We start from the raw sequence: 15,330 nt of genomic DNA, 5'->3' as shown, positions 1-15,330 counted from the left end.
CATTTCGATGTCATAAATATTCATCTTAATTTCGCGCTTTACTTTCCTTTTTCTCTTTTGCATAACCCTATTAAGTGTCTCCCAATTAAAATCTACAAGAGCATCACAATTAAACAAAATTTCTTAAATTATTGAAATCCAAAAAAAAAAAAAATCTAATTTCCATTTTAATCTTTTCTTATTCAAACAGAAAATCTTAACTTTTCGCTTGTTCCCTTTATCTCCACACCCTTTTCACATAAATTCTTCAAATTCCTAAAAATCCTCCAAACAACCTATTCAAACCTTACATCACCCACAATCAATACCTCCCATTTTACAGATTCACCATATTAACTAAATCCCACTACGAAAACAAAACAATTCACACACCATACTCGATACTACTTTCTAACGACAAATTGATTGATAATCGTGTCTCGAACACGAGGCAAATCTCAATAAAACAGCTAATCGTAAAAAGGGTGATCGAAGCGTGATCGTTGCACGGTGTCAAGGAGTATGGAAGAAAAAGTCAAGGAAAAAGGAGAGGCCACGCTATGAAATCACGAAGGACACACCGTGCTCTTATATACAAATCGCGTATACCTCCATGGGACAGACTCGGAGGAGAAGGAAGTGGTCCGTTCGTGCACAGGTTTGCTCCAATGTGAGAGAGAGAGAGAGAGAGAGGAGGGCCGTGGGCAAAACGATCGGTCGTTTTCGAGACGTTGTTCGATATAGGTGGATGTAAGGCGAAGCTTGGGAACGGCTAACGCAGGTTCTAGGAGCGTAAAGGCGTAAGCGTGGTAGTGATAAAGTTGGCGTGAGTAGGAGAGAGACTACTCCTCTTTCGTCTGCAGACCAACGGCTGCAGGAAACGTTGCTAAACGTCCATGGAATGCTGGGAAAGTGATCGTTCGATGATCCGGACTTTTACTGAACTTTATGCCTCTCCCCGGCGAATCGTGTTCCCGCGGATGGAATGCACCAGCGAACTATCTTCTTTGATCTTCTTTCCTATCGTTTTATTCTCCGTTTTTCTAGTTTTTCTTGTCCTTTTTGAGTTTCTTTGAAAATGTAGGTTGTGGCATTTGTCAATTTTATTCTTCGCTTTTCTATTTTTTGACACATGATTTTATACACTTTTGTTTTCAAGGATTAACTAGTTTTATTGTTCCAAATTAATACAAACATTATCGGTCCTTGAATTCAAAAGTTTCATTATTCCAAATTTGGAAAAATTGTGTCCCCGAATTCGAAAGTTTCATTATTCCAAATGTATAAGGATCATCAGTCCTTAAATTCAAAATTTGTATAAACATTATCAATTCTTGAATTCAAAAGTTTCATTATTCCAAATTTGTAAAAATAATCAGTCCTTGAATTCAAAAGTTTCATTATTCCAAATTTATAAAAATTGTCCTCGAATTTAAAAGTTTCATTATTCCAAATTTATAAAAATTGTGTCCCCGAATTCGAAAGTTTCATTATTCCAAATGTATAAGGATCATCAGTCCTTAAATTTAAAATTTGTATAAACATTATCAATCCTTGAATTCAAAAGTTTCATTATTCCAAACTTATAAAGATCATCAGTCCTTAAATTCAAAAGTTACATTATTCCAAATTTATAAAAATTGGGTCCTCGAATTCGAAAGTTTCATTATTCCAAATGTATAAGGATCATCAGTCCTTAAATTTAAAATTTGTATAAACATTATCAATCCTTGAATTCAAAAGTTTCATTATTCCAAACTTATAAAGATCATCAGTCCTTAAATTCAAAAGTTACATTATTCCAAATTTATAAAAATTGGGTCCTCGAATTCGAAAGTTTCATTATTCCAAATGTATAAGGATCATCAGTCCTTAAATTTAAAATTTGTATAAACATTATCAATCCTTGAATTCAAAAGTTTCATTATTCCAAACTTATAAAGATCATCAGTCCTTAAATTCAAAAGTTACATTATTCCAAATTTATAAAAATTGGGTCCTCGAATTCGAAAGTTTCATTATTCCAAATGTATAAGGATCATCAGTCCTTAAATTTAAAATTTGTATAAACATTATCAATCCTTGAATTCAAAAGTTTCATTATTCCAAACTTATAAAGATCATCAGTCCTTAAATTCAAAAGTTACATTATTCCAAATTTATAAAAATTGGGTCCTCGAATTCGAAAGTTTCATTATTCCAAATGTATAAGGATCATCAGTCCTTAAATTTAAAATTTGTATAAACATTATCAATCCTTGAATTCAAAAGTTTCATTATTCCAAACTTATAAAGATCATCAGTCCTTAAATTCAAAAGTTACATTATTCCAAATTTATAAAAATTGGGTCCTCGAATTCGAAAGTTTCATTATTCCAAATGTATAAGGATCATCAGTCCTTAAATTTAAAATTTGTATAAACATTATCAATCCTTGAATTCAAAAGTTTCATTATTCCAAACTTATAAAGATCATCAGTCCTTAAATTCAAAAGTTACATTATTCCAAATTTATAAAAATTGGGTCCTCGAATTCGAAAGTTTCATTATTCCAAATGTATAAGGATCATCAGTCCTTAAATTTAAAATTTGTATAAACATTATCAATCCTTGAATTCAAAAGTTTCATTATTCCAAACTTATAAAGATCATCAGTCCTTAAATTCAAAAGTTACATTATTCCAAATTTATAAAAATTATCATTCATTAAATGAGAAAATTCTTTGAACGCTATTTTCACAGTGTCTTCACTTTAAAATAATTTATTTATTAAAAAAATCGTTCAGGTGTTTGAAGAATTGGTAGTCTCTGTGAGAAAGGCCAAGTGAATATGGGGGGAGGCTATGGCAAAATTTCGTATTCTTTACCGTGGATTTACGAATTCTTAAACTTAATTGTTCAACAGGTGGTTGAATATTTTCATTTGTAAACAACGTGCCCGTTTATGTTTCAGGCTATCGCCATGCGTCTGTTCAAACGTCAGTCCTGTGATACCAGCCCTCAGCTAGTTTCGGCTACCCCGTTGTCTCAGGATGGAACTGTATCTTTGGCCGCAGTGGATGAAAATTCCGATCGAAACAGCAAAGTTTCTCAGAACGAAATCGATGGATTAACTCGAACGTCCATCAAGGAAAGCGTCAGCGACGTGCAAAAACCGTCTCCGTCGCAGACTTGTGTTTCAAATCGTAAAGGTAATTACATTTGAATATTATTCGTATGCAACAATAACAAATTGAGAAATGATAAAGTATAATAAATTGAATAAAAATAATAAATTAAATATATCGAATAATAAATTGAAAATGTCATTCTGAAGCACTTGGATCGTTTTCACAGTAGAACAATACAAATAATGCAATTTTAATTAAAATAAAATTTCTCCGATTTCCGTAGTTTAAAAAATGTATAAGTATTAATAAGTCTACTAGACTGCCTTGCATACTCGAGGATAATACTTCCAAGTTTGTGGTTAATCTCATTTCCTAGCCTTCATCTTCCTTCTCAGTTCCTAGCCTTCGACTTCCTTGTAACGAATTTGAATTAACGTTATCATCCTTGACTCTCTTAAATTAGTGTCACACTTCTCCAACACGTACTTAACACATTTTCCTTAATTTCACTTCTTGCTTAACATAAATTTACGCTGCATAAGTAACACTGCATATTTAATCTGTGCCCTAGTAATTCACCTAAACTTTAATATTCATCTAAACGCTAAACAAATTTTTCGGCACTAAAAGGCACTGTAACTTTCTTTTCCTATTTAATTTTCAAATATCTATGAAATTTTCATTGTTGGTCTTTATGATAATGCTGCAGCTAATTTAATATATCGAATATTGTATTATTAGTATTCTTATAACAAATAATTATAAATACAAAAAAAAGATACTATAGTAAGTTTTGCATAGATCTATTAATTGCAAGTGCTCTCAACGATAGTAATCATAGACACATGAATCTCTTTTAGTTGCAGCAGATAATTATCGACGTCTAATTATAGGGAGAAAATTACTATTTCAAATCTGGTTTGTGTTGCAGGAATTTCAACATGGGGTAGAAAAGTAGGTCGAAGATGGGATCAGCTGAAGAGATCGGACAGCTCTGAATTGCTGTCGGTTTCGGGCCGAAGGAGACGATGGAGTCCGAATCGGAAAGGCAGCACGACAGATGAGAAAAGAAATGTAAATATGTCACTTTCTTCAATAATTAGCACTTAACCAAGTGATTGAAACGCCTCTTGATGTTGAATTCATTTTGCTGATTAATTTTTCAGGTCTTTGAACGAAGAATTATACTTGGAATAATACTTACCTCGAAGCTTCTGTTGCAATCAATTGATTTTGATTTTATTTGCAAATTATTTACACAAGGAAACGCACAGAAACACGATCATTTATTTGAAAATAATTTTGCAATTTATTTACAGAAGGAAACACACAGAAAGCACAATAATATATTAAAAAATAATTTTGGTAATTTATTTACAGAAAGAAGCACATAAAGGCAGAATAATTTATTAAGGAATAAATTTGCAATTTATTTACAGAAAATGACACGCATAAAGCGCAATAATTTGTTAAAAAATTAATGTATAATAAATAATAATAAACCACTATTGTACCATGTAAATATTGCGCAATTAATTTGGTCACAGTGATATAGCACATATTCGAAAATGAAAACTAAAAATACCAAATTTTTACCTTTTCTTTCAACGCCAATAACAAGAATCTGTGATTAATTTTCAGAGTGGCAGCGGGTCGCCGGAATTATCAAAACCAAAGAGAATATCCAGGGTGGAATCTCTTCGAAATTTATTCAGGAGTAGCGAACGAAGCAGCAGTTTTCTAAACAGCGACGTATCAGCTAGAAACGTGACGATACAAGAGGAAGACGTCACCTGCATCAGTCATTACCCGATGGAGAAAGCTCTGAGCGAGGGTGCGATAAAGAACGCACCCTTTTGCGTTAGTTCAGACGACAGCCAGCTGAATTCTCGTGGAACGCTTCTCCACGAGAAGAAGAAACAGCTAAGTCGTAGCATCCAAGACCTCCAAGAGCAGCAACGTGTTCTAGATTACATCTTGAAGAACCAGGATATACTTAAGACGCAGGAAGGAACAGCTTTCGCGAGGGAAACTCTGGACAAAGTTAGGAGAAGCGAAAGTCCAAAACGACGAGCTAGTCAGTCCACTACGGACGGCGCAAAAAGCAGCGTTTCCACGCAAACCAGAGACTTCTTCAGCAATCAGATTAGCAATATTAAGAGGAACCTTTTCAATGTGCGCGCGAGTGCCAGTGAATGTGACAGGTGCTGATTGAAATTTTAAACAAGAATTTAAGACAAATTCAGGACAAAATAGGATTTTTTTTTATGGAGAATTTATGGGTTTAGAGGGAGTTAGAAACGATTCTCATCTCGCAACAAATAAAGTGTAAAAAGGTTAAAAATACTGAGATCACGTGTAAAATTTTTTAACTTCTTACGAATATTTTATTTCACAAGACACAAATTCTAGGCATAGGATCGTTAACTTGAAATTTACTTGCATAAATGCACTGTCTAAACAGCAATGAGTATATTGATAAAATCTGAGACCCTCTGAAACCATTTAAATTCCACTATCACAGCTAGAGAAGATAGGTAGCCCTATTTCACATAACCCAAATATACTAAATATCCTTTCCATTTTCAGAGCCGATAATCAAAGACCTTGCCCGACAACCGGACTAGAAGACCTCATGAGCAATCTGCGACTAGCCTGCGACGAGAGTGGTTACGACTCCGACAGCACACGAGCTGGAGCTGATTCTCCGGACAGCGGGAAATCTGTACCACCTATGCTAAAACCTCGTAGTTTCTCCATAACCTCCGACGATTACCACGGTATCGACCTATCGCTACCAGTCAGCACTCCAAAGCAGAGAGACGCGACGACAGAAACGGAAGAGAACGAACCAGGACCTTCCTGCAACGACGACACTGTTATCATCAGCAAGAGTCTCCTAAATGAATCTGTAACAACTGATACCACTGTGCTAAGATCAGACGAAGAAGACACAGACAGCTGCGACGAGGACACGTTCGAAGGATTCGCGGAGTATCAAATGAACTGCGCGTTGGAGCAAGCTAAATCTAGTATGAACACGTTAAGAAAATGTGACACCAGCCTGTCCAAAGGTTCCACGCAATGTTCCAGCAATAAAAACTTTGACCAACAGAGAACGTTATCCAGAAGCACCGAAGTCGCGAGGATATCCGAGAAGAGATCGTTCGCGAAGACGGAGCAAACAACGTTACCCTCGCAGCCCGATAAATTGCAGACTTCGCAGAAAGAGACGAAATCTCAGATACCGCTGAAGACGCGAAAGCACACGAACTCCAGCAAGTTGAATTTGCTGGAGAACGCTGCTTCTCCGTGCAAAGACAGTCCACCGGCGTCGAAAATCTGCGCTACGATAGTGAGCAGTCCGTTGCAGTACTACAGTCCAAAGAGGTCGAGATTGAACATGGAATCGGACTGTCCTGAAATCGTGAACGTGAGAAACAAACAGAAGAGAATGACGCAGATGAGTAAAATCGAGCATCCAGCGCCGCTTCTGCCGACACCGGCTAAGACCCTAGTCCGACGTGAATTGAAGACGATGAAGCTGTCCGTGGATAAATTCCGAAGTATCGGGATCTCCGTGGAAAGAAGAGAAGCTGTCAGACCGTTTTACGTAATTTCGAAGATGGACGTGAACGGAGAAGCGGCGAAGTCGAAGTTGTTTCGAATCGGCGACGAGATCGTTCGCGTTTGTGGGCGCAGATTGCGCGGTATGTCGATCATCGAGGCGAGAAATGCGTTGAAGAACTGTTCTGGGATCGTAGAGCTGCAGATAGCTAGGGAACCAACGTTCACCTTTGGAGAGGAATTAGGCGACACTTGGGGCGATATTTTGGTCCGCACTCGAAGCGACTCCGAGGTGTGGACGCTGAAGGAGGAGAAGACGGGTGTTCAAGCTTCCATGGACATCGTCACGAGAGAGGAGGAATCTTCGCAATGTAAAATAGTAGGCGCGTTGATGAAAGACGGGAAGAATTTGTCCGCGAGCTCGATGGAGCGGATAAAGAGCGAATGTGATTCTACCTTGAAGAAGCAATCTGATCAGAAGATGACTGGCATGAGGAAGTTCCACGTGGTGAGGAAACGAGCGATCAATCCTGTCTCTTGTCCACGTAGAGCGACTAGTCTGTCGATGGATCTGTTGACCATTACCTTGGAGAAGGGAGCACCGAAGAAGTTAGGCTTCTCTATAGTCGGTGGATCGGATAGCAATAAAGGATCGATGGGGATCTTCGTGAAAGATATCATGGCTGGCGGCCAAGCGGCTGAAGAAGGGACTTTGAAAGTGGGGGATGAGATTCTGGCTATCAATGGAATATCGATGGACGGATTGACGCATGGAAAGGCGTTGCAAACCTTCAAGGCTGCCAAGGCTGGGAAAATGGTCCTACACGTGGGTCGTAGGGACCCAACGCACAAACGGTTGGGTTACAGGCGATAAAGAGTATTGGTGTCTCTAATTTTGGGTTAGTTCTTTGGTGCTTTGCTTTATTAATTGGTTCTCTAATGGCGCTGCCCTTGTGCAAGTTCTGCTTTGTGGTTCGTTAAACTTTTGCGGATTTTTGTTGATATAGAATAGACGAGAATGGAGAAATTTAGTGCTTTTTGGAATGGCGGATTATTTAGTTGTGCAAATGTCGATCCACTTTGATAGAATTTCTATTTTTTTTAAATTGTAATTTTTATTATAAAATTTGAAGTCTATGTAAATTTGTATTTTTTATATAGAGAGTATAGATCCTTAAGATTGTTGGATGTCTAATTGGATTGCTAAATTTATTTACTTTGACATGGACATTAGAAATATTTTATGTCATACAGAATTCTAAAATACTGTAATTACATAATGTAAAGTAAAATGTTAAATGATCATATGAATAATCTGTCATTCAAGTTTCTATTCAAGCTTCAATTCATGTCACCCGAATGTAATTCCTATTTCAATTTAACAATCATCTAACTTTTCATTTGAACTTCTATTTCTAGTTTCATTGTGTTAATATATTGAATGATTATGTTACAGGTACATAATTCAATCGAAATCGTACGATTGTTTGGACAAGTTAACAGAAACTGGGGACGAATGAAATACCACGGAAACTCGAGAAATTGAATCATGTCAGTCATTAAAATTATACTTGCCTTCGTCATGTTTGAACGTGTGAATTACATGTATTAATCGAAATAACATTATTTTCTTTATTGTTGCAAATAAGAGAATGATGTATATACATATATTTTGTGTGTAATTGAAAGCACGTTGTTACGATTCACGGACCATCATAACTCATTATAATACATCAATTACCAGCATTGTAATTTGAACGATTTATTTTTCGTTTCAATGTAAAAAAATTTCTTTTCTATCTAGGATTAATTCAAACCTTCGCAATTTACAATTAAAGTGACTCGTAATCAACGTGCAAATTATTGTTCGTAAATATATGTCGTGTATGTGCGAATCGATTTAGATTTACATTAACTAATTTTCTTAAGGCAATAATTGTGATATCAGTTAACTATTTCTACTAAAAACGCAATTTACGATGTCTCATTAATTTTAGTTTCAGACTAACGAGATCAATTAATTTCGCGTCGAAGCTTTCCTTCGAAAATCAAGATTTCGCAAACTATTAAGTTTGCGAAGAATAAATTTACATTAACTACTTGAATAATCAAATTAATACCGTTCGATGCGTTCGATTATTTGCAATATACGTAAAATTAAGAGTAGAGAAACGTGTGTTATGCTTCGTGTAGATTTTTCGAGTAATATTCGGTTCTTTTATCTGCAAAGACTCGTTTGTTTCGATGTGCCTTTGTTCACGGTATCATTAGAAAGATTGTATTAGGTCATCCCGTAAGTTCGTGCGGAATTTTATAATTTGGATCAATATTTCCCACGAATCTTTAAATTTGATAAAAATAATGTAAGCGTCTTCTCATTTCACATCTTTTTTCTATTTATTTTAGTAAGACCATTATATCATTGTTATAGTATTTCCTTGGATGTTCAATAAATTATTTTTCGCTGTCGGCACGAACTTACGGAATGACCTAATATTTGTAACAATTAACTATAACAAATAATTGTATATAGTCATATCCTGTTAGATGTAGCACGCTAACACGTTGGATTATGGCTGTTTTGATTTGATGTAGCGAAGATTTAACTTATGTTTTATTTAGGAAACATATGTTTGTTTAATACGAGCTACAGGCCAACTTGAATGGAAATTCATTAACTGGGATGAGTACTCATCACTTACTCACTACTCAATTAGATTGTAAGCTTAGTGTTTAGCTGGTTAATAATTTTAAGCTACTGAGACTGACATTCAGAATGTCTACCTGAGAAATGCTGTGATATTCATTGTAGTCGCATTAGCTGGTATCGTACAAACTGTATTTAAAATAAACCTGGTTTTGTTAATAAATGTATGTAAATGGTTAATTCGCTTTCTTTGTTTTATAACTCTCTGACTAACATTCATTTTTAAGCAACCTTTTTCGGAACTTTTTAAATAAAGTACGGTACAGGTGAACATTTGAATTGAAAGAACGTTTGCAGATTTGCTTTTTGTGTGAAATAGTTTATAAAAAAATGTTTGCTCGATATAAAGTCAATTAATGTTTATCTTAACTTAAGAATTGGTTTCAACGATTTCTTAGTGTACAGTTAATTACTAATCTATTGCAATACAACTTGTTATACTGATCTTGATACATTTTACATGTACAAAATATTTTATATATTTTACAAAACATTTTTCCTTCACAATTAATATTAATTTATACGGAGATATAAAAACTGAATGTATTACACTGTAAATTAATTTATATAATTCTACGTATTACGTTTTATCCATTCGATTACATAGACAATAATACTTAACAAAAACTAAAGATTGTCGAGAGAATACGCTAAAACTTGTGCAATAAAAATTCTATCCTCTGCTGACTAATATAAAAGGATGTGCATTTCCTAAAGAACCATTAACATATCGCATCTAATAAAACTTCGACACAATCATAGGTAACGTTACAAAGTACACATTGTCGATATAAAGAGAAACTACACTATACAATTACGGAGTTGTTAATCGAGCAGAAGAACAGTGCTTAATTAGCCAATATCACAATACGATATCACAATTTTGACAACGATAATATATCTATCATATTGTGAAATATCTACCACTCCGTTACCAAAGCGATGGTACATAAACAATAATGCTAATTCTCGAACCAGCAGTAGGATAGATGGGGAAGGGAACGGCGTATAATTACCTTTAAGATAACGCAGAATAACTTGGTAATTGGTCTCTGGAGATGTGGTACGGGGATAACTGCAGGGTAACAGTATAATTATCCTAATGGAGGAAGGTAAGTTGGTAAGCTGGAGCAGGATAACTAGATGGAGCTGGAGCAGGATAACTCGCTGTGGAGCTGAAGATGGAGAATAGTTGTACAGGCAGGAGTCGACGACGGTGATGCTGGAGCAGGATAACTGTAACTTCTAGTGGGAGTTGAACTCTAGTAGCCGGACGCTGAGGCGTAGGCAGAAGAACCGGCAGACGGAGCTCTGTTGATTGCTGGATAAGTATTCACCGTTGATGTGGCCGTGGCAGCATAATTTCCAACTGGTCCGAATATTTTCTCCGCATTTCCAGATGATGTTGCCGATGCTGCTGCGTTCGATGCGTATGTTGCCGGTGCTTGGGGAGCTTGTTGGACACCTTGGCCGTATGGAGGTAGATACGTCGGTGCTGGTGTTGAATATCGTATTGGCGGAGGTGGTGCTGGTGGTTGTGACGGCGGGAAGTAAGCAGGTGGTGGTGGTCGACGAGGAGGAGGAGATGGCGGTCGACGAGGAGGAGGAGGTGGTGGTGGCGGCGGTGGCGATGGAGGTAAGTAAACAGGCGGTGGTGGTTGTGGTGGTGGAGGAGGAGCTGGTGGTGGCGAAGGAGGTAAGTACACAGGTGGAGGAGGAGGTGGCGGTGGTGGAGGAGGAGGCGGAGGAGGAGGAGGAGGAGGTGGTGGTGGCGGCGGTGGCGCCGGTGGTGGCGATGGAGGTAAGTAAACAGGCGGTGGTGGTTGTGGCGGTGGAGGAGGAGCTGGTGGTGGCGAAGGAGGTAAGTACACAGGTGGAGGAGGAGGTGGCGGTGGTGGAGGAGGAGGCGGAGGAGGAGGAGGAGGAGGTGGTGGTGGCGGCGGTGGCGCCGGTGGTGGCGATGGAGGTAAGTAAACAGGCGGTGGTGGTTGTGGCGGTGGAGGAGGAGCTGGTGGTGGCGAAGGAGGTAAGTACACAGGTGGAGGAGGAGGTGGCGGTGGTGGAGGAGGAGGCGGAGGAGGAGGAGGAGGAGGTGGAGGCGGAGGTGGTGGAGGATACGAATAACTTGGCGGCGAAGGGGGTGACGGAGGATAGTTGTAAGTTGGTGGCTGTGAAGGTGGAAGAGGAGGTGATTGTCCGGGGTATGAATAATTTGGCGGCGAAGGGGCTGGTGGTGACGGATTATAACTAGGAGGACTTGGTAAGGAAAACGGTACTCTGGGTACGTTGTAAGAGTATCCCGCTTGCCGGACTGTCCTTAGACCTTCCCCAGCGGCGCAGCTGATCGACAGCAATATCCTCAACTGTATGCGTGTCACAATTAGCGAATGTTCGCAAGAACGTTAGCAAATTCTTGTCGAAAACTACGTACCCATTTCAATGGCTGCATAATCAACTTACGTATAGCAAGTGAGCAAAAGTGACAACGCCTTTTATACGAATATCTGGCATTGCTGTTTCATAAAACCGCGTGTTTCATAAGATTTCACAAAATAGGTTCGCCAGCTGGCTATTATATTATTCGTGTCCTAGTTGCACCGAGGGTTATTACACCCGCGGTGATTATACTACTCGAGCGGGGTGATTTTTGTCTTGATGTCTGTTTCATCTTACTCGAAGACCTTATTGTGTGGCAACGTTGAAAGAGGACACGTTGTTCTGTTACTGTTGCGTCTTCAGGTGCATAATTTAACCATAATACGTAAGGACATTTCTTTACTTAATTCACGGCAACGTTGCCACAGTGACATGATTAAAAGGAGTTTCTAGTACCTTGTTCTTACTTGTCTATTAACTATTCACTTTTGTCGTTTGCTAACTAAACTTAAAAAATTCCCCGTTTCATGATGAAACTATATATACAGACCATTACACATGTTCATATATGTATACATAATATATTATTTACAAAAATCCTGCTCTTTAATGGGAAAAAGAACAAGTAAATATGAAAAAATGATTTTCTTGGAAATATAAAATTTCAAAATATAAAATCTTTTATGCTTCCACGAAGCATATTTTCGCAGATTTTCAATTAAACGATTCCAAGTTTGCACGATTAAAAACTGAAGATTAAGTTTCTTAGCGGGTAATTGCTAACGCGTATTGTTAGCCATACCAACATTCTTGAGCTAACGCAAATTCACGCTACTTCATCAATCATTTCGCCACGCGAATCGCAACAAAAACACGTCTCACCTCGGGAACTACATAAACTTCCCCCGTGTTTCAGGTTCTATCGCTTTTTCCAAGCATCGCGCTCAAAGTACATAGCCGCCTTATTACCTGAGCCAACCAAATCCTACGATTCTGTCACGGTTCATTCAGTATGCGTGAACGCAGCGGGTACAGCTGCTTCTGCATCGCATAGCGCAGTACAAAATCGTGTTCATCGTCGGAAGCATCGAGAGAACAACAGATTCTCTGTGAACGAATCGGATGAAACAATCGTGTTGTCAAAGTGTGAACAATTCAGTGCAAACATCCATCTTTTTCAGAGAAGTATTCCTTAAACCATGCTACTGACTTTCGTTAAGTGAAGAGAGCTAACATGAAGTCTCTGGGACGAAATTTAAGGTATTTCATTGTTAATTGTTTATTTGCATTTTATTACTTTGATTAAGCTCTGTAATGTTGCAACAGAAGTTACGTTTGTCGAATAAATTGTATTAAATTTGAGTGAAAATTGTTTTATCCGATAAAGCGGAACGCACAGTAACTCCTATAATATTATCAATAATGGACATTAATTTCTCTTTCAAACATTTAAATTAAAAAAAATTCAAAGTAACAATAACTGCCAATGTTGTTATTATCCGGTTGTATTCTGTTTAAAAGAGTTCCTTAAGAAACAACCTTACAACGCTTGTTTAAAATAAAATACTATCCAATATTTGAATACAATATTTTGAAAAAACTGCATTTTGAAGAGAAAAGTATTTTATTAAATATAATTAGCCCCCAAATTCTATTTCAGCTATGCTCTATACTATACTGATAACAAAATATTACAACTAAAATATACCTACTTATTGCTGCAATAAATTCGACTTTCAATTCTCGATTCGAAAAAATTTTAACAATTTACCTGAGATCAAACTTTATCAAATATGATCAAATATGGTCAAAAGTTATCAGAAATTGTTTCGCAACTTCGTTTATAACTTCGTTCAACAAACAGGAACGAACCTTTTGCACAAATCTGGTCCAAAGATTATTCATTTGTGCAAGTCACAGCATAATTACACCTTCCATTCCTCTCCTGTTTGCGTTTGTTCCGTTTCGCGTTCAACGCGATGCACGTAGAAAAGTTTGCTAATGTAACAGCTCGCGTTGATCCGAAACGTCGCGACAAATTGGAATGCACGTATACTTTCACTGAACACCGACGATGAGGATCGTTAATCTTCTTGTGCAAACTTATTGGCCGACAGGTGGGTTAATGCGATTTTTATTCTCGAACCTGTTATTCGTATGATTAATCGCGGATGAGAGCTCGGTAATTATAACTTTTCCTCCTCTCTTTTTCCTCTCGTTTTGGATCCCCTTTTCCCAACTGGTCACCGGGAGTCGCGATAATTACATTTCTTTCTAATGCCATGTTTGGTTTTAAACGATGATTCCGTCAGTTCGATTTTTATTACTTCCACAAGGTGTATGTACGTTCTCGTGGAGTAATTAACGATCGTTGCACGAAGAGGAGATATTTCAATTGCATGCGAACTTCAATGGATATTTCGTTTTGCAAAAGTATGCCTACGGAAGCCGTTTAATTTACTGTAACGTATTGGATTATTCTATTGGATTGGCCAGAAACTAAAAGAATTTAGCCAATTATAGTGAAATTTTTCTTTTAAACAGCACATTAAAATTTCAGCTTTTGGATCACTTCCCAATTTTCATCAATACCTGCTACTAATTTTCCACAGATTTGAAATTGATATTGTGGAGAGTAATAGTAACGTATCTCGTCGATTGATTTGAATGATAAAAAATTGGTTGAAAAATTCTTAAAATTGCTAACTCTTTTTGTTTTTTAATTTTTGCGTAATTTGCAACGCACAGTGATTCCAAACTTTTGGTCGATAGTGTATGCATTTTATAGGTTAGGATCAGTCTTTTGTCTTAAAAACAGCAGAAATGATCTTTTACAGAAAAATCCTTCATTAATTATTGGCCAATGCAATACTTTTCGATCTAGATTCTGATTAATCGTGAAGAAATTAGAAAAACACTGGTTCCGATTAAATACGAATTTTGCTGTAATAAAATCGTTCGTACTTTTCACAAGATTCGATACGAAGTTTTCAGCATTTTCTGTGTCACGTGAATCTGTCAAAGAACTTCAACGAAATTAGTGCTGACGGTAAAACATCTGAAAACTCAGACCTCGGTGAAAGCGGGAAAATTTTAATTGTATCATGTTTGATAAAAGGGACGGTGAACCCAGTGCGTATAGTATACTGGTTCGCCGGAATTACTCCCGTGTATGTATCCACGAAAGCTGGTTTTAATTAAAGATGGGCTACTGTTTGCACGTGCAAATTGAAGAAACCTTGAATACGCGCAAAATATGTTAACGCTGTTACGTTTTCCTCGTTCGAAGGCACAAATAATTAAACGCAACGCTGACACATTTTCTACGTGATATTGTTCGGAAAGGACAATTTACTTTTGTTTCAACATTCAGAAATTTTCACTTGTTAAAAATCATTATCTCCATATAACCATTTTTATTTTGAAAATATCTAATTTTGTAAGCATACTTTATCTCCTATTTAACAATCGCTATTTCTAAAAAAAAAATTGTTAATAACGAGCATTTTTATTTTCACTATTTCTATTGATAAATATTGTTCGTAATAAGCATTATTATTTTGAAAATATCTAACTTTATAAGCATACTTC

General features: G+C 37.0%; 1 protein-coding gene across 1 annotated transcript; it reads left to right on the top strand.

Annotated features, from left to right (window-relative positions):
• Nucleotides 1-2,938: 2,938 nt before the first annotated feature.
• Nucleotides 2,939-8,176, top strand: LOC108576950. Its single transcript, XM_017940026.1, has 5 exons — nucleotides 2,939-3,170; nucleotides 4,021-4,163; nucleotides 4,731-5,293; nucleotides 5,679-7,511; nucleotides 8,113-8,176. Exons 1-5 carry the CDS (start codon nucleotides 2,942-2,944, stop codon nucleotides 8,174-8,176), a joined length of 2,832 nt encoding a protein of 943 aa, XP_017795515.1. The 5' UTR covers nucleotides 2,939-2,941.
• Nucleotides 8,177-15,330: the final 7,154 nt, after the last annotated feature.

This window comes from Habropoda laboriosa, unplaced genomic scaffold (genome assembly GCF_001263275.1).
Source record: "Habropoda laboriosa isolate 0110345459 unplaced genomic scaffold, ASM126327v1 scaffold596, whole genome shotgun sequence".
NCBI classification, from domain to species: Eukaryota; Metazoa; Arthropoda; class Insecta; order Hymenoptera; family Apidae; genus Habropoda; species Habropoda laboriosa.
The sequence above is the reverse complement of the archived record's forward strand: the minus strand, read 5'-3'. Positions and strand labels throughout refer to the sequence as shown.

Bases quoted from the DNA above. Each gene is read 5' to 3' on its own strand.
- LOC108576950 (XM_017940026.1), top strand. From the start codon at position 2,942: ATGCGTCTGTTCAAACGTCAGTCCTGTGATACCAGCCCTCAGCTAGTT. The intron at 3,171-4,020 runs GTAATTACATTT...TTTGTGTTGCAG, and splicing joins TTGTGTTTCAAATCGTAAAG to GAATTTCAACATGGGGTAGA. The intron at 4,164-4,730 runs GTAAATATGTCA...ATTAATTTTCAG, and splicing joins CGACAGATGAGAAAAGAAAT to AGTGGCAGCGGGTCGCCGGA.